General features: G+C 44.6%; 2 protein-coding genes across 5 annotated transcripts; one reads left to right on the plus strand and one right to left on the minus strand.

The window, feature by feature from the left end:
- The first annotated feature begins 7,845 nt into the window (after positions 1–7,845).
- d2hgdh (D-2-hydroxyglutarate dehydrogenase) lies at positions 7,846–13,768 on the plus strand. 3 transcript variants are annotated; one of them, XM_048244905.1, is made up of 10 exons: positions 7,846–8,129; positions 8,370–8,708; positions 8,906–8,963; positions 9,462–9,601; positions 9,729–9,922; positions 10,245–10,413; positions 10,714–10,857; positions 11,089–11,231; positions 11,456–11,621; positions 12,760–13,768. In XM_048244905.1, exons 2-10 carry the CDS (start codon positions 8,372–8,374, stop codon positions 13,026–13,028), a joined length of 1,620 nt encoding a protein of 539 aa, XP_048100862.1. In that variant the 5' UTR covers positions 7,846–8,129; positions 8,370–8,371; the 3' UTR covers positions 13,029–13,768. The 3 variants fall into 3 exon arrangements, with proteins under 3 accessions (XP_048100862.1, XP_048100882.1, XP_048100871.1); XM_048244914.1 differs by lacking the exons at positions 7,846–8,129; positions 8,370–8,708 and having other exon boundaries at positions 8,921–8,963; positions 9,443–9,601; XM_048244925.1 differs by lacking the exons at positions 7,846–8,129; positions 8,370–8,708 and having other exon boundaries at positions 8,907–9,627.
- Positions 13,581–26,802, minus strand: acvr1l (activin A receptor, type 1 like). Of its 2 annotated transcripts, none has more exons than XM_048244933.1 (10): positions 26,662–26,802; positions 24,258–24,337; positions 22,909–23,154; positions 22,252–22,463; positions 21,448–21,547; positions 20,077–20,223; positions 19,044–19,319; positions 18,588–18,785; positions 16,483–16,613; positions 13,581–16,231 (listed from the first exon to the last, which is right to left on the minus strand). In XM_048244933.1, the coding sequence occupies exons 2-10, from the start codon at positions 24,322–24,324 to the stop codon at positions 16,097–16,099; spliced, it is 1,512 nt and encodes a 503-aa protein (XP_048100890.1). In that variant the 5' UTR covers positions 24,325–24,337; positions 26,662–26,802; the 3' UTR covers positions 13,581–16,096. The 2 variants fall into 2 exon arrangements, with proteins under 2 accessions (XP_048100890.1, XP_048100895.1); XM_048244938.1 differs by lacking the exon at positions 26,662–26,802 and adding an exon at positions 24,499–24,563.

Raw genomic sequence — 26,802 nt, forward strand, 5'->3', positions numbered from 1 at the left:
AATGTAGCTATTTTTGCATTAAAGGATTTGTTCAGTATCAAAGTTCACATAATTCATATGTGTTTTCTTTAATGACTCTGATGATTCATTAATGACACTAATGAATGGACCATAGTCATGCATGCTGGGATGAAAGCCAAAGGCCCTGTCAAAGTCCTCCACTACTTGTTTTAGTGCAAGGACATGGAGGCAATACTGCTCTGCTCTTCCTGATTTAAGAGATTAAAGATTACCATTAAATGATTGCAGAAAATATTTTATTGAACTTTATGTTTCTAATACCTAGACATAATTGTAATGCCATAATATCAGCCCAAAAGCAAACATCTCTCACGTCTCTCCGAGGAAATGACTCTGGCCATGGCTTGGATTAACTCATTCTCCCTCTGAGAGCAGGAGCAGCAGTAAACCCATCCATGGCCATCGGGGAGGAGCTTACTACATCTCTCAACAATTCAAAAACATATTTGTTTTCCTAAAGGAAATGGAAACAAATAAAACAAATACATATATTGCAATTGAACTGCTGAATGCAGTGATTAAGTAGTGAACATCAGCAGAAAGAAAAAAAACACTGTCATTGTCATCTGCTTCACACTGAAGTCAGGAAGTGAAAATGCTGAAGCAGCATAATTGCACACCCTGACAGCTGAATGCGGCCTCAGCTGAGCAATATAAGAATTGGGGTGGTCTGCTGTAAGGCACACTGCTCCATTTCCTTAAAACAATAGAAAGGTAACAACGTAACAGTAACCAAGTAACAACCAAATATACTGTATTGCAAAGGAAATGTAGCAATGGCAAAAAAGTCCAGGTTTCAGTGAGGGGTTAAGAGCCTTGCTCAAGGGCACTTCAGCTGTTCCCACTGGTTGAGGATCAAACCGGCAACCCTCCAGTTCCAAGCCTGAAGCCAGTAGGCCACGACTGCACCCAGATTTGTGTGCTTGTGATTTATTGGACGATAAATGAAACTCCAAAGGAACAATGGGCACTTACAGGAGCCAGGACTGGGGGGTCAGTCAGCGCCGGAGAGTCAGCTAGTGGGTGCATTACCTCCTGCTGCAAAGGCCACTGTCCATCCACCCCTGTTTGACCTTCTCCTCCGACTGGGAATTTGGGTGAAGTCATATTTTGAGCCACCATTCCATATGACATGTCGCTTCATCTATTAAAAAGAAAAAAAAAAGAAAAATTTTACTAAACAATGAACATCGTTGTTAATTTATATATTTATACTTGGACCTGCGTGTGGTGTTTGTGGTTCTATTACCCATGCAATGTTTTGGGATGTGATTAGCCTGGCAAACTCACATAAGCAACTGGAATCCATGCATTTCCACGGAATTATTTTTGGAATCTGATCCCTTATCATACCTGTTCATTTGTACTCGTTGCTTGATTTATAAATTCAAGATGGCGGCGAACGGTAAACTTCCTGAAAGTACAGTACTGTCTGTATAAATCGTCTTGTAAATAAACTACCAGTGCTTTTTCAAAGCTCTCAATGTCTCGTTTTAAATGTCAGGGCCCTCGGAAGTCTACCAATGAAGTCTGGAGCTACTTTGAGCCTCGTAAATGGTGTAAAACAGTGATTTATTTGCATGGCTAGTCCGATGCCCGAAGCACCCCCCATTGAAAACCTGTTGGTAGCATCGGCTAACTACCGCCAGATTTCAGAGTGCTGGGGACAAGCCGAGATGGGCTATGAGACATACGTTCACACTCGGTATCATGTTTCAACACACTTTAGGTCAATATCACACCAGAATTCTCCTTTAAGAGAAATATGGTAGTAAAAAATATACTATCATTTGTCAGATATTATCTTACACTGACCAGCAGAAAGGCGACAACGTAGAGGTCCAGAAGAACCCATCCACAAATCTAAAAGCCTACTTGAGGGTACCCCGAGGTGGACGTACGACCTTACAACAAACATGGCTGCGCCCATAGTTGAGATGAGATGACGTATTGTTTTTTGCATATGTACTGTGTTGGTCATGTTAATGTTGATCTTACACACTAGATTACATTGCTGCTTCAATCCGGTTACCAATTCATGCATTGCACGGTCTTGCTGTGTCTGCAATACAATGTAACAATTTGTTTTCCAGCCGTTTAGCTAGAGGCTACATGTAGCACAAAACAATAACAATGACTAGCCTCCTGCTAATGCCTCTCGTGGCTCGAGAGAAAGGCGTTCCTAAAGCCACTCATTCGTACATGTTGTACGGGTGGGTGTATGATGATTTACGAGACAACTGGAAAGCACCATTAACTCATTGAGTGCCAAAAACGTAATATTACGTTTTTAGCTTTTTTTTAAATTACGAAACTAGACACTCTAACACACCTTATATGTGATTTTGGGAACTCTGTGATGAATGGAAATGAAATATATGACGATCAAAAACTCACAACTCAAACGCACAATCTGGACATTTTATCATAACTCGGTTGCCGCTTTGGGTCGAATCAGCGACACATGCTCGTCAGGTCAAAACCAGGCCTTTTTCGTGGGTCTATCACTAGGTGGCAGTCTCGCCAGGTCTCGCTGATCACTTCCCGGAAAGTTTCCTGAAGTTTACAGGCAACACTTCATATTTCATGAAAGACGTTATATCTCCATTTCTAGAAAAAAAAACAGTGATTTTGATGAAAACTAGCCACTGTTTAGCTTGGGATTTCTCAGGAACAGAGGCGTGTAGATATACACCTTTTGCACCCACTGAGAGCTTAAAGTCTCACCTTTTAAACGAGCCATTGTATGTGTTCATAGCTATAACACAGAATATGCTGTGGCTGTACAAAAATCATTCTAGGACAAAGCTTCCGAAAACAGCTTGGCGTTCAGTGAGTTAAGCTGGGGAATTTTGGAAATATTCCAAACTGGAAACTTTCATGGAATTAAAGGAAATTATGGGAATTAACTGGGAATTTTAGGTAATTCATACAAACTGTTCACACAAACTCATATACAAACATTAACATTTTGTTTCGTAATAAGCAATATGATTTGTTTGTTCGTATATTTGCATGCTAGCGGGAATCCCATTTTCTGCCTATGGTTTACTAGCATGCTAAGCTAGCAACACTGAAACCACTGAACTGCCCAATATACACTACGCCACTCAACAACAAAATTTGATTGGTTGGAACATTGACTTTCACTTTGTCCAGTCAGAATCCCAGAAAATGGTAAAACAAATATAAAATATATATTAAAAATAATGACATAACATAACATCCCAAACCTCATAGATATTGATTATTTATAAAGTTGTCAAGCTTAATCAGACAGGCAATATGACTCAGCTGAAATTGCATTAAATCAGGTTGTTTTAACTAATATGATGCTGTAAAATGGGGTTTTGTCCACTACATTTAAGTTCCCTGTTATAGACTAATTTGCCATATTAAAAATGTCCAGTTTATTCCGATTGATTCCCGTTTATATTCCCGTTAATTCCCATATGTTCAAGTTAATTCCCATATATTCCTGTTAATTCCCATGGAAAGTTTCCAACTTTGAAAATTCCCGGAATTTTGCAACCCTAGGGCCAGCGTCTGTGTCAATTGGACTTCAGCGATTCTGGGGATTCCAGTGATTCTGACTTAGCCTGATGAGCCAGACCCACATCAAGATGTAGGGGTCTGGAGACTCACCATTCGCAGTGCTCAGTCCAAGGGGCAGAATAATAGGTTGTCTTTCAAATTCCCTCTGCACGCAATAGGATAGCTCTACAACTCATGAGTCCCATGCGTTTTCCCACCAGTGGAGCTAGTTGGCTAGTTCAACCATCCAAATCTCAGCCATTACTTCCTTAGTGCACTCATCTGCATCAGTGCTCAGACTCTGGGCATCGGTAATGGCTAGTGGTTGGGAGGCTTCATGCTGGAGTACAATCTCGTTCATTTTATCTAGTGCAACTGCATGTGCAAGACCACTAGTTGATGCACCCTCCCGGGCAATCCCTTTATCTGATTGTTTGCCCTTAAAATTCCACTGGGCAAAAATCTGCTTGACATTATTTTGCATGCTTTGGTAAAGTCCAGCGGCAGCAGAAATCATGTGCTCTTTTAAAAGTCCATGCTCACTTTTCAAAGCACTCAATTCCATTTCACATTTCTGAACACCGTTCACAAAATGTCCGATGAGGTCGGAGACAGCAGAATCCAGTATTACTCCAGGCTTGTTGTCACTCATGTCAGACATGGCCTCATCGGCTGAATGTGCTACACTCTGAGCAGAAATGTCTGATTCAGGAGTTTCAAATTCTGAAAGTAAGGCGCATTTTGAGCCACTCCCTGTCTCTGCAGTCAAATCATTTCCATCTGCACTGCCCGTAGAGATGGTTAACTCAAAAGAAACATGGTGTCCACCTGTCCCCAGAAGCACATGACTCACAGCTTTGAAAGCTTTTGTCTGGAACTCCTTACTAGAGAGTTTTTGAATGCATGGAGCTACAGGAGCTTTGTCAGGTTCGGTAATGGCTAGACAGTCACAATCGATAGTGTCAATGGCACATTCACTGAGAAGGGAATCTTTGGAAGAGACAGTTGAGGATGATGATGTCAAATCATCAAGCTGGTAAAGTACACTGTCTAGGAAATGGCTTGTTTTTGAAGTCCTTGGTGAGACTGATGGGGGTTGCTTTTTGACCCCCGAAAAGTATGAGGCAAGAAAACCTCTCAAAACACTCTTTGTGCAAGTGTCCAGCTGAGGCTCAGTTAATGCCAGAATAGGTTGTGAAGATTCAATGTTTCCTCTGCAGACCTCTGCAGGATCCTCTGGGCTGACTGACTACAGGAAAACTCTGCTCATTTTGGTTAGTTGATGGCAGGCTTTGAGAAGAGAGACCTTCACATTCCTGCTCATTGTGTGTATCATTGTGGTTGAGTGTAGCACCACTTTTGTTCTGAGAAAAGCATGGTTGACTGAACAGGTCCTTCAGTGTGATGTGCAACTTGTGGTAGATATGGACGGCAGCCTCCAGGACTGGGCTCTATTTGGTCCCTAAGACACATGCTGGTTGGTCCAGTACTGCTTCAGCCTGGGTGATCTCAGCCTCAGGGACCTGAGCTAGCCTCATAGGACTGTGCTATTTTCTTCATCTCATCAACAAATGTTTCAATAAGGATTGAGGTGGCTGAGTCAACCAGCTGAGGAAATTACCTTGAAAGAACGGGAGCTGACCTTGAGGAGATGGCAGGTTTATTCTCTGAGATATTTCCAACAGGAGAAGTAGAACGCACAGACTGTGCAGAATGAAAGCCTCGGACACGGAGTACATCAGTAACAGCCAATGTGGCTTTAGAGTGGAACTCCTCACTAGACAGCATTTGACTGATGTTAGTTTGTTCTAAGCTTTGACTTTCATTGTCCGGGGCATTGACAGCGTCTGCTGTAAAGTCCTCCAGTCTTTCGGCAAGCCAACACTCTGACTACTTTCTTTAAAGTTGCAAAAACACTTTTAGTGGGCTTGATTTGCTCCCCATCACCCAAACAGTCTTCCATGGTTTGGATGACAGCATACATTGTCTCTCCTGCTGTGGAGGCTAAAGTGGATCCAAGCTTCTGTTCCTCTCCTGGAGAGACCTGGCCTTGTGTTGCATTTTGCTTAGCAAATAACTCACTAAGCCCTTTGGAGACTTGCTTGATCATATCCTTAGTCTCCTGAACACTAACACGATTCTGGGCAGACATCCTCAGCACCCTAAAGACAGAAACAACTACCTCTTTAACAACCTCACTGGATAAGTCCCGCAGATCTGCACTGAGAGAGTGAGAATGAAACTCCATCAGTGACTTTCCCAGACTCTGCATCACACTGAGGTATACACTCTCTTCTGTGAGGTCAAAGCTGGACTTCAGCTGATCACAGAGAGCAATAGATTTGAAGCCCACCAATGAGGCTTGAGACCTTTAAAACATACATAGATTAGACTGTAGGACAACTTACACTTCAATATTGTAATTATGATTACAGCAAGGCTAACTCAGGAGCCACATCAAGACACCTAACTAAAATAGACTATCTATTCTTTTTATATAATTGTGACTGATTGATACCTTGGAGACGAAGAATGTTGGCCTTTAGGAAGACTGGGTGAAAAGGACCCAGAGTTGCTTGATGTCAGAGAGGTCCTGCTACAGCCTCTTTTTGGAATGATTTTGGAGAGGACGCCATTCTTCATAATCATAACATCCACGTCATCCTCAATAAAACTGATGGAAGGATGAGATGACCTGGAGCTACCACTGGAGGGCCGACTAGTAGCTTGGGATTTTGATGCCCGATACCGCAGGTCCTTGTCCACCATTTGGGAGAAGGCTGGAAGGATGATATCCAGTGCAGTAAAATGAACTACTGTTGGTATGTTAGTACATGTTTTGAGGAATTCTGCTCTTGTCACCTGTTTATAAATGGGAAGAACAAATTATAAATACCACACACTGCATTGTTGTCTGTAAGAAAAAATAAAATCCTTAAAACCGAGTTTAATAGCATCAGAAGAATCAGAACTTACTGGACTGTACATTGCCAGAGAGAGAAAGTGGCCCATTCCCTGACAAAAGTGATGGAAATGTACATTTACAGTTAGCCTAATAAAAAAAACACAAGAGCTCCAATTTTATGATACAAGTAAATGTAAGACACTTACTTGTCTGATAGATCACCAAAAAACTTGCGGAGCTCTGCAACATTGCTCTCATTCTGGAGTCGGGATGAAGATTCTACATACTGAGCTCTTGCCTGTGGCTCAGCTGTTGTGAATGTTGTAATCAATTTAAAGAAAATACATTACAAATCATTTGACCATGAAGCCATGCAACAATGATTTGAAAATGCCTTTAGTGGCCACAATTGTAAAACACATAGCTTTACTGGACAAGTAAATCTTCATCAGCTTTACCACTGGGCCCTTCCTCAGATGAGCTCTGAATGGGCTGTAGTATTTTCTGAAAGACATCAGAGTTTGCTCTGGATACATGCTATGATGCTTTTATATTATCTTAAAACATTCTAATATTAATTGAGCATTTTTCTCTATATGCAGCCTAATATTTAGTGACTTTCTAGTATCCTGTTCAGAACTATTTTTAGAATGATTTGATTTGGCATGTATGGAAGTGTTTCATTAATATCTGTCTAACTTTTATTCAATCCTCTCTACTATATCTTTATCTTCATCAACTGTCTCTGCCATAGCTCACACAATTTGGACTGTTTCAGCCATTAAGTTCCCTCTGAAGTTTTCTTGGATTTTATTCCCTTTGCAATGTATAGCGCAAGAACCAGGGGACCCTTGTAGTCAGAACACAACCTTTACCAAAAGCTGTAGGTTACTCTCTAGTATAGGCTATTTTATAAAGGCTGCAAAGTTACATTAGCAGATTCATCTAGGCTACCCATGATGTGCTTGCAGTGACCTTACGTTAGTATGGGCATTGGCTTTCCTTGGCAACTTGCAGCCGGCACTGTCAGTTATGCGATCCTCTACTGCCAAGCAGGCCCCCGTTGCTCTCTCCTCACCGAGGTGTTGTGCACTCAGATCACCGAGCCAGGTCCCGTTTTCGCTAAGTGAAACAGTCTAGATGGAGTTCTGCAGGTGGACCAGACAGCGTGGAGGCAATCTGGACCCCACCGGCATCCAGAGCTGTGAGATCTGCTCGTTGGTGAGGGAGGCCCGAGGCCTGTGTTCACTGTGTGCTGTTTGTGTTTCACTAATTCACCGATTGGGTTAAATGCAGAGACCAAATTTCCCTCACGGGATCAAAAAAGTATATATACTTATACTGTATCATACCCTTGCATTCCGATCCAGTAGATGGCAGTAGACAAGTACACTTATCTGAAGGGAAGAAGCAGCAGTAAATATGGCACTGTTATGAATTTGCAAGACTGTCCTTTAAGTGGACTTCAAGTTTTAAACATAGGTTGAAGGTGAACTAGTGAGTAGCTGCTTTTGTTACATAAGATCGAGTAATGTAACGTTAAATGCGTATGAAGAAGAAAACAACCGTACCCACTTAGCAAGTCAGCTAATACACAAGCCGACTACTGCAACTGGAAAGAATGGTAACGTGTAATTGGTGAATCTATGAGCAGTCCAACAGTTTCAAGGTGAGCGGAACATTGCTATAACATCTTAACATTGTGTCGGTTTATTACACAACTCCCTGGATTAAGGAGTTTGAGTTTGTGTTACGTCTGACAAACCCGAATAAGTAGGCCTATTAATCATGGAATCTAAGACTATAAGTCCATAAAAAGTTAGAAACGGCTGGGGCCGCCTCCATTCATAGTGTTAAAACATGAAATTGTCTCCATCGTTTATCAAATGTTAAATTTATACTTTTTCAGCAATGGCTACCCTTTTACATCGGTTCAGCAGACTTCGTTTAAGGTCTACTCTCCAGTTCGTCTCACAGTACCCAGTGTTTTCAACCAGAGCTGTGGAAAGTGTGAAAGGAGAGCGAGTTTTCTTCGGCTGTCAGACACTTTATGGAAAGCACCGATGCATCCATACTGTAGGCGGAGGAACCGAGAGATCTCTCCCCAGCGCTGCGCCTCCGCGGCTCCCATTCTCCCGCATCACCGAGGACGACCTGGCCTTCTTCCGACAGCTGCTCCCTGGCCGCGCCATCACAGACCCTGACATGCTGGAGTCGTGCAATGTGGACTGGCTCAAGTCAGTGCGCGGTGAGTTGACATAAGTGTAGGCTAGTGTCGGTCCTGAGTCAGTGTACCTAAAGACAAGACTGTAGTCTTACAATGAAACTATAGGAGGCAGGAGTGTACAGCTGAATTCTTTTTTCACTAGATATGGAAAGGTTGTGAGAGGCTACAATCTAGTCTACAATCTAGTTTAGTTATTTCCTGCTTTCTTTACTCTCTAGGTAATAGTGAAGTACTCCTGAGACCCAGAACCACAGAAGAGGTGTCCCAAATTCTCAAGTATGTGCCAAATACCAATATGCAAAATGCAAGACCTATTCTTTGGACCACCTCTTAATGACAGCAGCTGAATCAGGTGCTCTGGAATCTCCCAATCTCCCCCTCCCACTGTTACACAAACATCCTGTTTACATCTAGCCAGTATACATCATATTTACCTGGCAGCTAGTTCTTGAGTGTTTATGGTTCTACTTTTAATAAGTAACTGAGTTAGGAGTGTTGGCATGGTGTCATAAGTCCACCCTCCAGTCCCTTGACCTTAAACCTTCCTGGTTCCAGTTCCAGTTAAGGCTGAGATGTGGCTCAGGCCTGTTGCATAGCCATTTCTGATTCACCTGCTGGCAGTAGTCATTTCATAACCGCTGCTGCTGGTTGTGCACCATGTGTATTGTGTATCCCTTTCCCCTCCCCTTCGGCAGAATGATCCATCCCTTAATAGGCTGTTGCGATGGCAGTAATGGTTTGTAATTGGTGTATAGCTACTGCTGCTGTGTCCAGGTACTGCAATGAGAGGAACCTGGCGGTGAGCCCACAGGGCGGGAACACAGGGCTGGTGGGGGGCAGTGTGCCGGTGTTTGATGAGATCGTCCTCTCCACGGCCCTCATGAACCAGGTGCTGGCCTTCGACAGCGTGTCAGGTCAGTGGGGGAGACCTTGACCCTTTGTGAGTAGGCTAACTAGCTAGGATTCCTGTACAAACCCTTACTATGGGTCCTGTGAGAGTCATCAGATGCCAATGACTGCTGTGTGGTGTCTGTGCTGCAGGCATCCTGACATGCCAGGCGGGCTGCGTGCTGGAGACCCTCTCTCAGTACCTGGAGGAGCGGGACTTTATCATGCCCCTGGACCTGGGCGCTAAGGGCAGCTGCCACATTGGGGGCAACGTGGCCACCAATGCTGGGGGGCTGCGCCTGCTGCGCTACGGGTCCCTGCGAGGGACAGTGCTAGGGCTGGAGGTGGTATGTAAATCAGAGTCCTGGAATGGCACAATAGACATAGCACATACTCTCTCACACACACACACGCATACATACAAACACACACACGCACGCACGCACGCACACACACACGGCACACAAACACACAATGGACTCTGTGATTCCATGATGTTCTGTTGAGCTGTGTCTATTTAGATTACTGGTAAAGATACTGCACACGTTTCAACTCTTTTATGTACATCCAAGTGTAAACATACACACATACACATACTGATGATGATGTCTGGATTTAGACACAGAATAGCATATAATTTTCCTATGTCCTCTTTTCATGTACGTTCAGGTTCTAGCTGATGGGCGAGTCCTAAACTGCTTGGCCACTTTAAGGAAAGACAACACAGGCTACGACCTCAAGCAGCTGTTCATCGGTTCCGAAGGTACCCTAGGGGTCATCACAGCTGTCTCCATCCTTTGTCCCCGCAAACCTAAGGCTGTCAACGTGGCGTTCCTGGGTAGGTTAGACAGATAACTTTTAGGGACCACAGATCAGTGCTGTCTTAATCAGAATAATTAAGATATTAATAATAACATGAACTGAACACAATCATGATTAAGTTAGAGAAGAAATGCCTTCATATTCCCTCCATGTATGCATCAACATAAGCCAGCCTTTCCCATCAGATGTGTAATTGTGGATTGGTAATATATTGTAGTTTCACCTAAAAATCCTATTGATGTTGCTGAATAGTGTTTTGTATGGGTGTTTCTCAAGTCATACTGATTCATGATGCAATACTTTTCTTGTGCTGCAGGATGCTCCAGTTTCCAGAACTTGCTGGAGACATTTCAGTGCTGCCGGGGCATGCTGGGAGAGATCCTGTCTGCCTTTGAATTTTTAGACGCTTCCTGCATGGGGCTGCTAGAGAAGCACCTTAAGATCACCAACCCCATCACAGGTTAGACGCCACACGGGGAACAAGAATCAAACCAGGGCCTGGGGAATCTATTAGCATGAGTTACATAGGGGAGCTAGCAACACCATGTGAGAATGCTGTTCATTGACTTCAGTTCAGCATTCAACACCATCATCCCCTCCAAACTAATCACCAAACTCAGTAAGCTGGGCATCAATTGTGGATCTCAGTCTAATCTGAGCCTTTAGTTTGATATGCTGTTCCTGTCTGCAGAGTGTCCCTTCTACATCGTCATAGAGACAGCTGGATCCAACGCAGTTCACGATGAGGAGAAACTGCACAATTTCCTGGAGAAGGTGATGGCATCATCACTGGTGACTGATGGAACGGTTGCCACGGAGGATGTCAAAATTAAGGTTAATGTTCTGTCTAATGGTCTTCCTCTTAGCCTGCAATACAGCGAACTGAATATACGGAATATTATATAGTAGTTAAAGATGATGAATAGAAAATGAAAATTCTGGAAAGAATGTAACATGTGACGCACAGATCTGCCAGATCTCTTCCTGAGGCAGTACCTAAATAGGGACTAATCAGTTCATTAAGACCAATGGTTCCTCTGTGGCTTTTTTGGGTTCAGGCTCTCTGGTCGTTGAGGGAGAGAGTGACCGAGGCTCTCACCCATGATGGATTTACCTACAAGTACGACATCTCGCTTCCCGTGGAGAAGATCTACCAGCTGGTCACTGACATGAGGGAACATCTCGGAGACCGAGCCAAGAATGTGGTGGGATACGGACATGTCGGTAAGAGGATTTTTTTTTTTTCGAGGATTGATTTTTAGATTTTTTTTTTATGCAACCACCAGAAGCACCCACTCTCAAAAATGTCTCTGCAGGAAATGGACGATGCTTATGGCAGTTTTTGCTAATAGTCCAGTCATTTTAAGCCAAAATAGGGGTCAACGTTGAACAAATTGCATCAGAAGAAAACTTAACTGATTAACCCTATTCATGCGCCTATACAGTATTGTTTGTCAAATGTTGCAATTACATTACATTACATTACATTACATTTGGCTGACGCGTTTTAACCAAAGCGACTAACAACATGGTAAACAGTAAGTTTTAGAACAATTCTCACAATTTTAGGACAGTTTCAAAAAAACATTAGAAAAAAAACATTAGAGTACAGTAAGATTAGTTTATTAGTTTTGGGTCAGACCTTACTTTGCCTATAGTTATACATAATTACATTATGCCCTGTTTGCCCATGTTAACAGACAATTTCAAAAAACTTGTAATACATTTTTTGTTTGTCTTGATGTAAGTAATCAACTCAGTAATTTTCAAAGTGATATGTGAAGGTTCATTTTTTCCATATTCGCGTGAGAAAAATACTGAATAGGTGCATGAATAGGGTATATTTAGGTCTTTTTCTAAACTTTCCCCTATTGGGATTCGTTGGGGCTTTTCCCTTACTCAGGACATATTGAGGATACAAAATCAGTTTGCTTCTGTTGCAATTTGTTCAAACCTTTTTTCATAAAATGACTGGACTATAACCCCCTTACTCGATATCCATGTCATTTTAAAAGGTTTTTCGACCTTATGGTAACAGCAGTAAACTGACTTACAGAAGGACCCTGCCAATAACTTACTAGTATTCTGTGAGGCTTTGATCTCTGAGAATCTGGAAAAGTGTCATCACTTCAGGATTTTTACCCTTGCCCCCGAGGGGAAAGAGGGTGTTGCTCTTGGGTATATCCGTCTGTGTCCACTCACATAGATTCTGAAGTACTGGTCTGTTACACTGGCAGAGGGTCATATACACCTGCCTTCCTACGTGCTCATCTGTATCTGGCTCAGAATGCAAGTGCTGGAATTTGGCATTTGTTTTGCTGTCTCATTCCACCCGTACACTATGTGCATTCTCCCCCTCCAGGTGATGGCAACCTACACTTGAACATCACCTCTCCGACCAAAGACCCTGCCCTGCTGGCGGCCATCGAGCCGTACGTGTACGAGTGGACATCGGGCGTGCGGGGCAGTGTGAGCGCGGAGCATGGCCTGGGGCTGAAGAAGAGGAACTATATTTACTACAGCAAACCGCCTGAGGCTGTGGCCCTAATGGGGAACATTAAGGCCATGCTGGACCCACGGGGCATCCTCAACCCTTACAAGACTCTCCCCGACAACCTCAACCTCCACTGACCGGCCCACAGGTGAACAGAAAATACCTGCGCAACGTTGTCAACCCCTAGAACTACTGTCCTGACGACAGCCCCACAGGTGAATGGATTACACCTGAGGGACACAGGCCTATGACCCAGAAGTCCAGGAAGTGATGACACTCCTTCTAGACCCAAAAAATTACAAATATCTGGTCTTTGCTGAAGGGATTGATAGCCATTATTATTATGTCACAAAATGAGATGTTAAGTGTTTTTTTCTTTTAAAGTTATGTTTTCAGGCCTTTATTTGACAGGACAATGAAGAGATGGAGGAAACAGACAGGAAATGAGGAGAGAGATGGTTGAGTGGGTTCGGGAAATTACCTCAGGCCAGACTTTAACCTGAGTCCGATTGTGGTATAGGACACTGCCGCTGCGCAACAGTTGTTTATCATGTCAGGCCATGTGTGCAGGACTGTAGACCCAGTAGTGTCTTCACACTGTAGGCATTTTTATTGACTATTGCTCACCTTTGCTGTTTCCAGTCAGAAGACGCAGCATTTGAAAAAAATAAAGAACAGTTGGGGACTTGTTAAGTGTCCTACATATTTATTGTTTGTTTTGTAGAAAGGCAACATACAGTTTGTGTTTCACATAACCCAGCATCAGATACCTCATATGATTTCTTGCAAATGTGGTCTTTTTTCTGTCCAGCAAGTTCGGTTATTTATGTGGTGTGTTGAAATCCATTTGGGTAATAAAAATCATTACTTTACTGTAGTTACTGGTGGGTGGAAAATGTTATGGCATTAAAACAAGATAGAACATTTGTTTTGACAAACACTCCAGTTTTAAACCATGTATATAAATGTTTACGTGTGGCTTAGTAAACTATTAGTTAAAAAAAAAAAACTGTACATTCTAAATCTCTGACAGAATGACATCCCTTTCAAATGAATATTGTTTTAAAGCGTTCTGAAGCACTAGTCCGTCTATTCACTATTCCTGTGACACCAGCAGGCGGCACCAGAGCCTTAGCCGTTTCCTAATCTGTGACTTGGACATCCAGGCCCACTGTCCACATGTCCATTAGCCAGACATTAGCCCAGTAGTCAGTCTCCATTACAGATGGGGACCATGGGTAACTCCATGAGTGGTGGTGATTGTGAGGTTAAAGCCACACGCCCTCATGCCAGGAGCTGATCTGTCCGAGCTGATTATTGGTGTGATCATGGCTGGTCACTAATGGGCTAGCTGCAGACCTCCTGTGGAGTGGTATGGCTAAAGCTAGGCCCAGTGGCCTTGTTCTACAGCCGAAAGGTCCATAGCGAAGAGACAGGGTTAAGAGAGGGGCTATCCTGGGCTGGGCTGGGCTGGGCAGGGCTCAACTCACTCTCTTACTCCCTTAAGCCGGCAGCCGCTGCACGATTTTTTCACAGCCACGTACGACATGGTAACTCGCACTACACATTTCGATCGGGCACACTGCATGATCGAACAACTCTCATTTGGACATGTTCAGGGGCTCACTGGATCAGGCCAATTCCTATATAAAACCATCTTGAAACTATGCATGTGTGTCAGTATTTCACCGGTGTGTTTCATATTTAAAAAAAAAATTAAAAATGCAAACACATGCAAGTTATGTGCCTCAGGGCAAATGTGTTTTTTCTTCTTGCTTAACATAGATCTTGCTAGTATTTCCCTAGGCATTGCTACTCGGGTAACTTTGCATTCACAGTTCAAAGGTTGTAGTGGTTTTCCTACTCCTGCACTAGAATTAATCATCTTTTAAAGACCTATTTGCACAACAACAAAAACTAGCCAAAACAGAAGCTGTTCATCATGTCCCTGCAATACTACCAGTGGGATTCTCCTTCCGCATAAATCCCACTCAGCAACTATAACACTTTTAAAAAAAGCAGAATACATAAATATGCTCTTCCTATGCTCAGTGTTCCTTTGATGTTCTCTGGGTGGTGATGTTCCGTGTTCCTTTGAGTGTTGTTCTCTAGGTGGTGATGTTCAGTGTTTTCACTTGTCCAAAAGGCCCCACTAGACACTTAATTAGTAATAATAATACAATAACTATATGATTTGTCATAAGAGTAATACAATATCAAAAAGTCTGATTGAGCAGCACTTGATTGTCATCAGGAGAAAAGTGAAGAGCCCTCTCTGCTCAAGTCAGCTTCTTTTGCACTCAGTGGTGAAAGTAATGCACAGCTAGAGCCAAAATGGTGGCGGGTCAATGTCAGTTGCCACACTAAACCAGTCCAACATGTCTCTTTAAGACACAGGGCCTTTCATCAGTTCCATCAGTCAGTGTTGGGGCATGTAAGGGTGGGGGGTGGGGGCGTCGTACGGGAGAGGGAAAAAAGTTGTACATGGTGAAGAACCACAATCATCTTTACTTTAGATGGCCTCTCAAGGCTAGGCTCAACAGTGATTGTGATGATCTTGTTATTTGGTAGAGTTAAAAAGTGCTGAGTCATTTAAAGTCCTTTTTAAGGGGGGTTGGGTGGTGGGGCGGGCTTGTATCGGTGTGAATGCACAGCATGGTTTTCCAGTGAGGGCAGGTGTCCTCTGGCGAGTCTCTGAAGGCAACAACTCTCCTCAGACTCTCCCGGCAGACTCTGCCTCTGAGGGTGGAGGCCGTTCCACCTCAGCAGCCGAGCAACGTGGGGGAATAACTGGGGATGGAGATGGAGGAACAAAACATCCGAAACAACTCCAGCTCAACGACACAAAGAAATTAGAATAGGAATCAGAGACAAACAACAACAACACAAAAGTTCTCAGTTGCTCTAGGCGGCGTGAAGCCACGGCGGCTAGGTGTTCAGTGGGCTCCTGCATGGCGCATCAGTGTTTCAGAAACGCCAGTGCTCGTCTGTGGGGAGCCTGTGAGAAATGTAACTTGGATCTCCTGGTGGTTGAGTTGATGCTGCGTGATCCTGTGTGCAGTGTGGTGCAGTGTGAGGGGGGATGGGGGTCTGTTCTGCCACTGGTGATGGGTGGGGAAAGGGGGCACAGCAGTGTGATGGCGGGGCCCCGACGACCCTCCTGCTCCGCACCGCTCCACTCAGGTCCGCTCAACTCAACGTGGGCTCAGCAGTCGGCCTTGCCCTTCTCCAGCGTGCTGTGGATTTTGTCCAGAGTCTTTTTGATGCGCAGGGCAGTGAGGCGGGCCGACGGGTTCTGATACCAGCACTCCTTCATCAGCTTCACCAGCGCAGACAGCGTCTGAGTGATCAAGAGACGGGGCGGGGCGAGGGGGGAAGAAGGGGTAGGAAGGAAAAGTGGACCGAAAGGTCAAGAAGAAAGGTCAAGAAGAAAGGTCAAGAAGGAAATAATTCAGATATAAGATTAGCATTTACCGTCTACAATTTCTAAACACCAAATCACACTTTGTCATCATTAGCGGCCTCATTTTCATCTATAGTGCCAATATAAGTGTGTGTGTGTGTGTGAGTGTGAGTGTGTGTGTGTCTCACCGGGTCAGAGAACCAGCGGTTGGGGATGAAGGGCCTCTGCTGCTCCACACACACCACCTTCCGCATGTCGTCGAAGCTGGGGTCATTAGGGACCAGGTCATAGAAGGGAGGCTTGTACTCCTCCACAATACCTACAGGATGAACATGAAGGACACGCTGTCACATAGTCATGGCCGATTAATTCAGTGGAAATTATGGGTTGTGAGTGGTTCTACTGTGGGCATGAATCTCTTGTTACAGAGCTCATCTTTTAAGTTGAAGTTGGCGAAAATGGATGAACTGATGAAATTCTACAAGACGCTTCATTTGTTTGTTTCACACATTCACACAGATCCCCCTTAAGAGATAATCTCTTAAAAGTGTAAGAATCTATGCACCTATTGTAATCTGAAACCATGTTACCCTACGGCTGAGGAGACCAAAGCTTATGAATGCAAAAAGGTCATGGATATCTTTGAGGAAGTCAGATAAGGACTTTCTTGGATTTGAGACCAACTCCATATTCTTGTTTGACTGACTTAAATTCTGTGAACATCTTTTTAACTGTTTGAGTGTGTGAACGCACTATTTTCATGAACTTAACTCTTTTGAACTGTTTGTGCGTGTCGGGAAAGTACTTTTCGACTTTCGACTATCCAATACATTTCGTTATCACTGAAAAACCTTAATCCCTGTTATGTGATTTAATTTTGTATCATTCTTAAAACAGGAAGGGTGAATGGGCCTGCCTGGCGCCCAATCTTTAAAGCAATTCTGCAAATGACTGCACGGCACTTTCTTGTGTCAGAGGCCACCGTTACACTATACAGTCTTCACTCAACAATTGGAAACAAAGCCATACACTGTTTGTGCCAATTCTACGAGCACAGTATGTTAATATGTTGAGCTCAAACATCAGCCACCTCCCAACAGAATCATAGACTACATGTTCACTACAACACAGGGTAGTTCCTTTACCTTAAAATCATTGTTCCAAATGTATTTTGATGTTACACAGAGTTATAATAGCCAAAACTATGTTTGTCAATACCAAAGCACTCCTGACCCTTGACCCTGTTGTAGGGATGGCACGGTTTTTGAAAAATGCTCCGAACCGTGCGGATGGCATGTCACGGTTCGAGTGTGTGTTCAATAAAATGCGGTCCCACGGTTCAGGCTAGTTATGGCATGCGCAATTGATTCCCATGTGACAATGTGTTTCCCCTTCGCGCGAGAGTAGGAGTATAGTTTTGAGTGCTGCGCGCTACTGGAGTCTTTAGAAATGGCAAGTGCGAGAGACAAAGACTGCCCGGAGTTGCAGGATGTGCCAGCCTCTTATAGGTCTGGTGTGTGGGAACATTTCGGATTTGAGGTTACCTATGATGATAGAGGAGTTAAGACGACAGAAAAGACTGCGACTTTGTGCAAACACTGTGCAACACGTGTTCAGTATGCTCTTGGCAACACTTCGAACATGCTAGGTCATATGAAAAGACGTCACCCCAATGTGTCTCTAGACAGTTTAAGGAAGAAAGAGCCGCAGGCTACCCAACAACTTCTGTCCTCAGCATTTAAGCAGCCTCTCAGTGATAACTCGGCCAGGGCAATGGCCATAACGAAAGCAATCGGGATGTTTATTGCAAAAGATATGATGCCATATAGTGTGATTGAGGGTGAAGGATTTCGTCAGTTGATGAAAATACTCGAGCCCCGCTACAACATTCCCTCCCGCCGACACTTCGGCACCTCTGTAGTTCCCTCTAGCTGTATCAAAATCTCAACTGTAGCTTAAAGTTTCCTCAGACAATAACGTGCTTTATGTGAAGTCAAATTCAGTTTGTGCATTATTACATGATAACTATTCTTTAAATACTCTAGCCTAATTGTGGATGATTTAAGCTATATGCTGAAATATGTTTCTGGAACTGAACGAACCGAACCGTAGATTTTGTGAACCGTGCCACCCCTACCCTGTTGGGTCAGTTCTCCATGCACTGGGTACACCCTTAGCACTAAATGGGTGGCCAGTATGTCAAACACAGACAAAAAGGGAAGATCAACACTGCGGTACTTTGAAGAGACTACAATTGCAGCGCTAGTTTGAGTCTTGAGTCCCTGTTGCTCACCGTTGCTGATGGTGCGTCGGGCGATCTCCCACAGCACCAGCCCAAAGGCCCAGATGTCCACTCTCTTGTAGGCATCGAAGCAGTCCGTCTGGATGGACTCGTCCAGCACCTCGGGGGCCATGTAGCGCTTTGTGCCCACCTTAGGGTTGTTGCCCACGTCCAGCTGATTGTCTGACTGAGAGTGAGTGACCGCCAGACCTGGAGACACAGGAGGGAAACAGGGATTACAGGAATTAAACGTTGAGTGAAATGAATATTGAGTATTTTTTGTAGTGAAGGTATTGTTCGATGCAAACACATATTAAATGCGCGTTTGTCCAATTGCTGGGCAATGGGCGGGTGAATACACCATTTTCATTATATTCTACTGCAAAAACACCCTTTTCAAGTTTATATGCATGTAAAATGTGACATTAGATGAGAGGGTCAGAGCTGGACAGACGGGTGTCCACTCACCCAGGTCGGCGATGCAGCAACGTAGGTCCTTCCTGACCAGGATGTTCTTGCTCTTGAGGTCGCGGTGGGCAATAGCCGGCTTGCCCTCGGTGCCGAAGATCTCGGTGTGCAGGTGCACCAGGCCGCTGGCCACCGATGCCGCCATGTTCAGCCCGTCGGCCATCTCCACAGCGACTCGGCCCAGGTAGTCGTACAGCGAGCCGTGCTCGTGGTAGTGCGTGATCAGCCACAGCTGTGTGCTGGAGTTCCGCGAGGTCATGTCCGACGCCATGAAACCTGAGACCACAAAGAAACAAAGTAACAAGTGGTTCCATTATTATTACCGATTCTGTCAGCTTGTACTAATAAAACAGTTTGATATCCTGGGCAAGCATGACCATGAGCTCTGCCACTCCAACTGGGCTTGGAACCAAGATCTCAAGATCTAGAAGACTTCTGTTCATCTTTTCTAGCCTGACCAGCCAGATCCACATCAAGATGTAGGGTCTGGGAACACTCAATCCAAGGGGCGGGATAAACGGTTGTCTTTCAAATTCCCTCTGCACGCAATAGGATAGCGCTACAACTCATGAGTTCCGTGCGTTTTTTCCACCAGCGGAGCTAGTTGGCTAGTTGATCAAACTTTGCCCAAAAAAAGCTTAACTCGAGTCGCGATTCAAAGACCGCCGTTCGCCAGCAGCTGCATCAATCTTCTTAGTTTTCAAGTAGCAGGGAATTCAGGCGGAACTGTCGCAACTCTGCCATCGTTATGTTAAGCCCGTCCACCGACTCTATACACGATGTGATTGGCGTGACTATAGTTTGGTTTTTCCAGCTCGCAAGCCAGAGAGTTGCTAGACTACCCTAGATCGCTAGATTTTTAGACTACATCTTTCCCTGAGATAAATGCAATTTTTGAACATAGGGGTAAAATTCATCACAACAATGGGTCAATCAGGTTATTAAAGGACTGTGTTGGATAAGTCCCTCATGGGAGCTGTTTGTATGACGGAAGAAATGTTCACATAATGTGGACATAAATGTGCAGTCTCACCCAAGATGTTCTCGTGACGCAGCAGGACTGTGTTGTAGATCTCGGTCTCGCGGAACCAGGACTTCTCATCGCGTGAGGAGAAGATCTTTACCGCCACATTCTCGCCCTGCCACTGGCCCCGCCATACCTCTCCGTAGCGCCCTTTACCTGGGAGACAACGGTCAAAACACACCACATGACACACCACACACACACACACACACACACACACAGAATATAACCCTCAAGTCAGATACTAGTCTAATCCTTCACTTATAAGCTACAGTATGAACAACATCAGACAAACTACTGAGAACAGGGAAAACATCAGCAGAGAGCTACAGAAAAACACAACCATACAAGATTTGGTAGTTGCCCTGAGTATGTTTAATATTCCAATGGGCACCATCTGTGCCAGGGGTAATTACATTCATTCCAATGGCATAACAAGTTAATCATGTCAAAGAATCAAAGAATACTTAAGTCTAAATGACTACTGTGTAAGAGCAAAGGTCCACTGCTTCTGTCTTCTAACTACCGGTAACTGGTCTGAGAAATCTTCTAACCTCTATAAACTGAAATCCACTAGAAACAAAACTAGGTATGAACTGGCAAGGAAAAGGACCAAGTATTAAACACAGAGCCACTTTGAAACATTGCCTGTTAAAACTGTAAAAAGGCTAAACATAACTATTTTAGCCATTTTCCTCTGTTACTCTTTACGGCAGCGCTGTGATAAACTCAGGGCTTTTACTTCATTAAAAATAAAATGCTGCTGTGGGCAATCTTAGAGCTCTGCCAGACTCGGGCCGTTCTCGGTGAACTCCCACTTTTCAATGTGTGGTACAGACAGGAAATGACTGGCAATCACAACCACCAATAAATTCATAAATTTCCTGTCAAAATTCTGACTGAAGATAACCTTGAATATTTGTTTCCCCTGACAGCATTGCACCTTCAGGTTATACATGCCATCATAAATACAATTTATTTCAATCATGCAGTCTGCAATTTTACCAAAAGGTTGTTGATACTCGTAACAGCAAATGAAATCACAACCCTCACTTCCTTGGTGCTGAGGCAACATGCTGATTGCACTGAATTGTTTATGACTCCGTCCGAGCCACCATGTTTGTTTCCAATTTATAGAGATACAGTATGACTGTACGGCAAACACCCACATTTTTCTTCTTACGTGTACACACGAAACGGACAGATAGAGGACTGAGAGGCAATTCACCAAACTTGACAAAGAATGCATTGAATTGGAATACTGGGAAATCAAATGATGGCTTACAGCTTCAAACTTAGTAATCAAATCTGACTCAGAGCAGGTTCATCACAACATGTACATGCTGAGGCTGGTGACTCAGAGGCAGGCCAGGCACTTACCCACACACTCCACCAGGCTGATCTGCCGCGCCACCGTCCTCTGCACCAGGAAAGGCAGGCCCGAGCCACTGCCTGACGTGCACGAGTGGTCCAGCAGATCCTGTGCCCAGAAACACACACTACCAGTCAGTCACACACAGACACACACACGGAAACACATACTACCAGTCAGTCACACACACACACGGAAATACATACTACCAGTCAGTCACACACACACACACACACACACGGAAACACATACTACCAGTCAGTCATACAGACACACACACACACACACGGAAACACATACTACCAGTCAGTCATACAGACACACACACACACACACGGAAACACATACTACCAGTCAATCACACACAGACACATACAAGGAAACACATACTACCAGTCAGTCACACGCAGACACACACACGGAAGCACATACTACCAGTCAGTCACACACAGAAACAGCCACCTCACCAGCAGCACCTACAGATGAACACCGCTCACAGGATTGCTGTGGAGATGTAGTGCATCACAGCAGTCACTTTCTCTAGGCTCTTGCAAAGGTTTGTCATGATTGTTGCAGCTGTGGTAAAATTGTGTGTGTGTGTGTGTGTGTGTGTGTGTGTGTGTGTGTGTGCACGCGTGCATGTGGCGCTGACACATACGATTGTGCACGTGCTTCAGCAGGACCACGCAGGTGTGAAGATGACCATGGCCAGAACCTCCCTAGGGCAACCAACGCAGGTGCTACGCACGCTCGAGTGCTCTCCGGCTTTGTGTCGGCGTGCTCGACAAAGCGTGCCGACGGGCGGTACGTACCGCCAGCGTGCTGTCTCCCACGTTGGAGGCGATGAGCCCGTCGATGGCGCCCTGCTCGGGGTCGTACTCGCGCAGCCTCTCCAGACGGCCACGGTGCAGCCGGCGGCACACCAGCACCGACAGCAGCGAGAGCAGCGCCAACACCACCACCGGGCCCAGCACCAGCAGCACCAGCGTCTCCACACAGTAGCGCACCGGCTCGGCATCAGGGGCTACGGAAAACACGGCAGGGACAGACAACCCAACAACATGGTCTAAAAGCAGTGATTTAAAAGGTGTGGAGTTCATATAGAAAATGAATCATTGCTGTGTTCTAGCTGTCTGTTCTGTGTGTGTGCTCAAATAGAAACACTGGCGTTTGGACATATGGGTCATACACAATTCCTGCCAATCAACATGTTGCTACACAAGCATGGAAGGGTGGAATTTAATTGACTTTTGAGTTCAAACAACCTTTTGCCAGAATCTTGAACTGTCCCTTTGAGGGGAAAAAATACTCCAGGATATGACTGGCTGACAAACATGTCTGGCATGCCATATCCAACAGGGGTGTGCATCTCTCCCTTATAAGACGATCAGATATTATATGTAGATGTATGAGCTACGATACATTTCAATACAGTGCGTGTGTGTGTGTGTGTGTGGTGTCTTCCCTACCTGTGGAGAGTTGACCGAGAAGCGCCTCGCTGCTGGTGTTGGCGTTACACATGGGCAGGGCACAGCACTCCACCACATAGTTGGCCGCCGTCTGGCAGGTCATGCGGGGCTTGTCAAGGCCTCGCAGGCAGCCACGGGTGAAGGTGGGCACCGGCCCGCCCAGCGTCACGGACGTGTAGCACTGGTCCCCGCGGCACAGCTCTGCCATGCAGTTGCTGCCCTCACACGCGCACTCCATGACACCATCTGGAGACACACACAGACACACATTAACATAAATACATATAAAACACACACATACAATCTTCACATGCAAGCACATCCACACAACCAACAGTGTGTAAATGCCACACACACACAAACAAACAGAACTGGACACTCCCCAACATACACAGGAAGACAAATCAGACTCAACTCAATTAGGAGAGCAGTTAGGGCTGAGTGAGATGGCCTATTCAGCCATGCCAGTGCACTGCTCCCTGCTGTTCAACATGTGGACCTGGGCTCTTAATATCATTCCAGTCTCAATAGGTCCCCCACAGACAAACACCAGCAGTAATTTGGATAAACAGCAGATATTGATTAAGACATAATTTCCTAGGAGACATAGGACCCTGTTTAAACTGGAACTGGCGCAGGGGAGCATGAGGGAGAGATATCCAGGCCTTTGCCGGCTCCAACACACACACACAACACACACACACACACACACACACACACACACACACACACACACACACACACACACACCTCTTCAAAGGGCCCAGGGGACAATGACATTTGTGGAAAGAGCAGATGATCGCCGGTGATAAGGATCATGCAATAATGCAGAGGCATCTGGTGGTGGTGGTGGTTGTGTGTGTGGAGTCAAGAAGATGGAGAAATAAGGGACGGAGGGAGGGATAAGAAGATGGGGGAAAGAAAAGAGAGAGAGAGAGAGAGAGAGAGAGAGGATGGGCCAGGAGGGAAAGAGTGAATGAGTGAGTGAGTAAATGAGGGAGGGTAAGGGAGACAGTTGAGAAGGAGAGGGTGAAGGAGACAGGAGAGAAAGTGAGAGCACGAGGGAGAGAGAGAGAGATGGGCCAGGAGGGAAAGAGTGAATGAGTGAGTGAATGAGGGAGGGTAAGGGGGAAAGGGGAATGAGTGAGTGAGTGTGTGTGCATGTGTGTGTGAAGGAACAGGAGAAAAGAGAGAGTGAGAGAAAGAGAGCACTCCAGAGGGTGAAAGAGGAAAAGGAGAGAAAGAGAGAGCACGAGAGAGAGAGAGAGAGCACGAGAGAGAAAGAGAGAGCACGAGAGAGAGAGAGAGAAATTGAATTAATGCTCAGTGGAGCTCTGGGCTCTCTTTACCTTCGGCTGATGTCTGCACGATCTTCAGCAGCATGAACAGAAGGACGTGGGCACTGCAATGACCCATTTGGTTCACCACACTGGTAAATAAAAAAAAAACACTACAGTTAGAGGACAAACACAGACTACAAACACAGACACCCACACGCTAACCTAATACACAAAATACAGACACAAACACTGACATATAAACAACCTACAGTGATCGCAATGCCACATCCAAAATCAATCATGTACGTACACAGAACTACACTGAGAATCTCAGAGTTGCAGAGCCATTCCCCCCTCATTTCTGTGTCTGCAGTCCTGCCTTGTCTCTAGTCTGGTGAAATCACAAACACTTCCCCACTCATTTTGGAGGGGAGAGAGATGAGCATGTGTGCTGTGCAGGGGTGTTTCCGTGGCAACAGGGGCAAAAAAGCTAGGCCTGCCTCTGAATGACATCAAAGCAAGCTGTGGAGCTGCATGGTGCATCACGAGAAGACAGACAGAAAAATGAAAAAGAGAAAAGGGCTTTTACAGGTTTTTTTTAACTTTCACACAGAGTGATGAGGGACGTCTAAAGCCAAGCTCCTCTCAATGCTGCTAGTGTCTGTCTGCACGCAATTCATCACAGCAAACATACTCTTCAGCGACAGACAGACGACAGACACAGACACACACCTCAGCTGCTCTACTTTAGGAGTGTCTGGATGCCAGCACATCCGACTGAGAAATTAAGAGGAAATGACCAACCTAACACAACCCACTGACTTGCTCTGAGGAAGTAAATTCCATCCCCCTCCTATAGGCTTCTTCCAATTCCAAGTACCGTCAATTACAAATAGGGCTATAGACAGAATGCAAATTCTCAAAACACATTCAGTTCATTCATACGATGATTGATTAGATGAATATTTCTACAGGAGCCTGTCCAATATCCAACAGTGTTGCAATCTGTATCGTGTGAAAATGTGATTCATGTTTTGAGGTGACCGTCTAATCGATTTCATGCAATTACAATGGATCAAGGCCTTTGCTCATGCACAAGATGACAGATGGTTTCACAATAGATGTGGCCTCCCGTTTCTGTGCCTAATGCTACCCGAGACACAAGCTCGACATGTCTTGTTTGCGGTTGTGCCATGCAACATCAAAATACTGATACTACGCTGTCGCTCCCTGTTAGCTCCAGGCCATACCTCTGATGTGCTAGCTCTGTGTACAGTAGTTAAAACACCACAAGTCATGCCCAGAACATGATTTGATTAGGCTAATTTGTATGAGTTTCGCAAGAGTCCACTTAGATGTCATAACCGAAAAGGTGTTGTCTTTATGAACCCTAAAGCAAGTGCCACTTTGATAACGTTAACTGGTAAGACCGTGGGTGTCTTAATTCTCTATAAGCACATTACGAGTGGGCGGCTATATTAATTCCCCGTTTTGTTTTATGACATGACTTGAGGCTGAATTTAAACCAGCAGACTATGCATATTACATAATGTTCTATTAACGTGTTATAGAACACACATATGAAAAAACATAGAAGCTACAATGTTGACAATCTTCTTGTCTCAGTGATCGCAGCGAGAACTCGACGTTATGGTGCTCTACATACATGTGGGCAAATCAGATGTCACTTCCCTCAGACATACAAAGAAGTTATTTAGGAAAAGGCAGCCAGCGTGTAACAACACCAGCATACACTTCGGTTGCCAAAACAGGCTAGCCAACGAACGACAATTCCACTATTTGCACTCTCAAATTAACGCTATCGCTACGTTAGATAGCTAACGTTAGCTGGCTAAGGATAGTGCAAATGGAAGGGCATAAGGCGTCTATTTCCAGTGCTGCCCTAAAGAACTAAACGAGCCTGGGAAATGCGAAGACCCATCTTATTTATAACATATGTTATGATGGCAACAAAGCTAAAATTGTAGTTCGTTACCTATGGCAAAACTTGCTTCCAACCACAAACAAACATAAACTAACAGCATACAGGTAACTTTAATTAGCTAGCTAGCTAATTTCTAATTCAGCATGAAGCATCCTTCTATGTAACTTAGGAAGCTAGGAACCTACACTGACTACACTCACTTCCTTAACGTTAAAGAGATAACTTAATACAAATACATAGGCGTATTCTGTAGATGTAATCCACCTAAGAATAAACCTTTTGGAAAACTGGTTTAATGTATGATTGAGCAATGTTACCTATTTGTGTCCTCCACAGACAGCTAGCATTAGTTTACCCCTAGAATAACTGGTTGCTATCTAGCCTATCTAACATTAGCTCACTACAGCAACCAACGTTTGTTATGAGCTAATGTTAGCTTACCATCGTTAGCTTTTACACTACTACCGCTAACAGAAGACGTAAGAAGCCTACTTCTACGGCAACGTTGAAAACGAGTATGCATCTTACCTGTGTCAAAAACAGCGATACATTTCTTGGTGAAAACTACTTTTTCGGTTCAAACCCCTCCATAAAGTTGGAGTTTAGCACCAGCTACGTTCGGATGAAAGCTATGTTCCGACCACCTCCCACAGATACTTTGCTTGGAGC

Source organism: Alosa alosa, chromosome 1, assembly GCF_017589495.1.
Source record: "Alosa alosa isolate M-15738 ecotype Scorff River chromosome 1, AALO_Geno_1.1, whole genome shotgun sequence".
In the NCBI taxonomy this organism is placed as follows: domain Eukaryota; kingdom Metazoa; phylum Chordata; class Actinopteri; order Clupeiformes; family Clupeidae; genus Alosa; species Alosa alosa.

Excerpts from the sequence above, each read along its gene's own strand:
- d2hgdh (XM_048244905.1), top strand. The coding sequence starts at position 8,372 with ATGGCTACCCTTTTACATCGGTTCAGCAGACTTCGTTTAAGGTCTACT. Across the intron at positions 10,414-10,713 it reads TGTCAACGTGGCGTTCCTGG|GATGCTCCAGTTTCCAGAAC; the intron begins GTAGGTTAGACA and ends CTTGTGCTGCAG. Across the intron at positions 10,858-11,088 it reads GATCACCAACCCCATCACAG|AGTGTCCCTTCTACATCGTC; the intron begins GTTAGACGCCAC and ends TCCTGTCTGCAG.
- acvr1l (XM_048244933.1), bottom strand. The coding sequence starts at position 24,324 with ATGGGTCATTGCAGTGCCCACGTCCTTCTGTTCATGCTGCTGAAGATC. Across the intron at positions 22,464-22,908 it reads TCTCGGTCAACTCTCCACAG|CCCCTGATGCCGAGCCGGTG; the intron begins GTAGGGAAGACA and ends TGTTTTCCGTAG. Across the intron at positions 19,320-20,076 it reads GCGTCACGAGAACATCTTGG|GTTTCATGGCGTCGGACATG; the intron begins GTGAGACTGCAC and ends TTGTGGTCTCAG.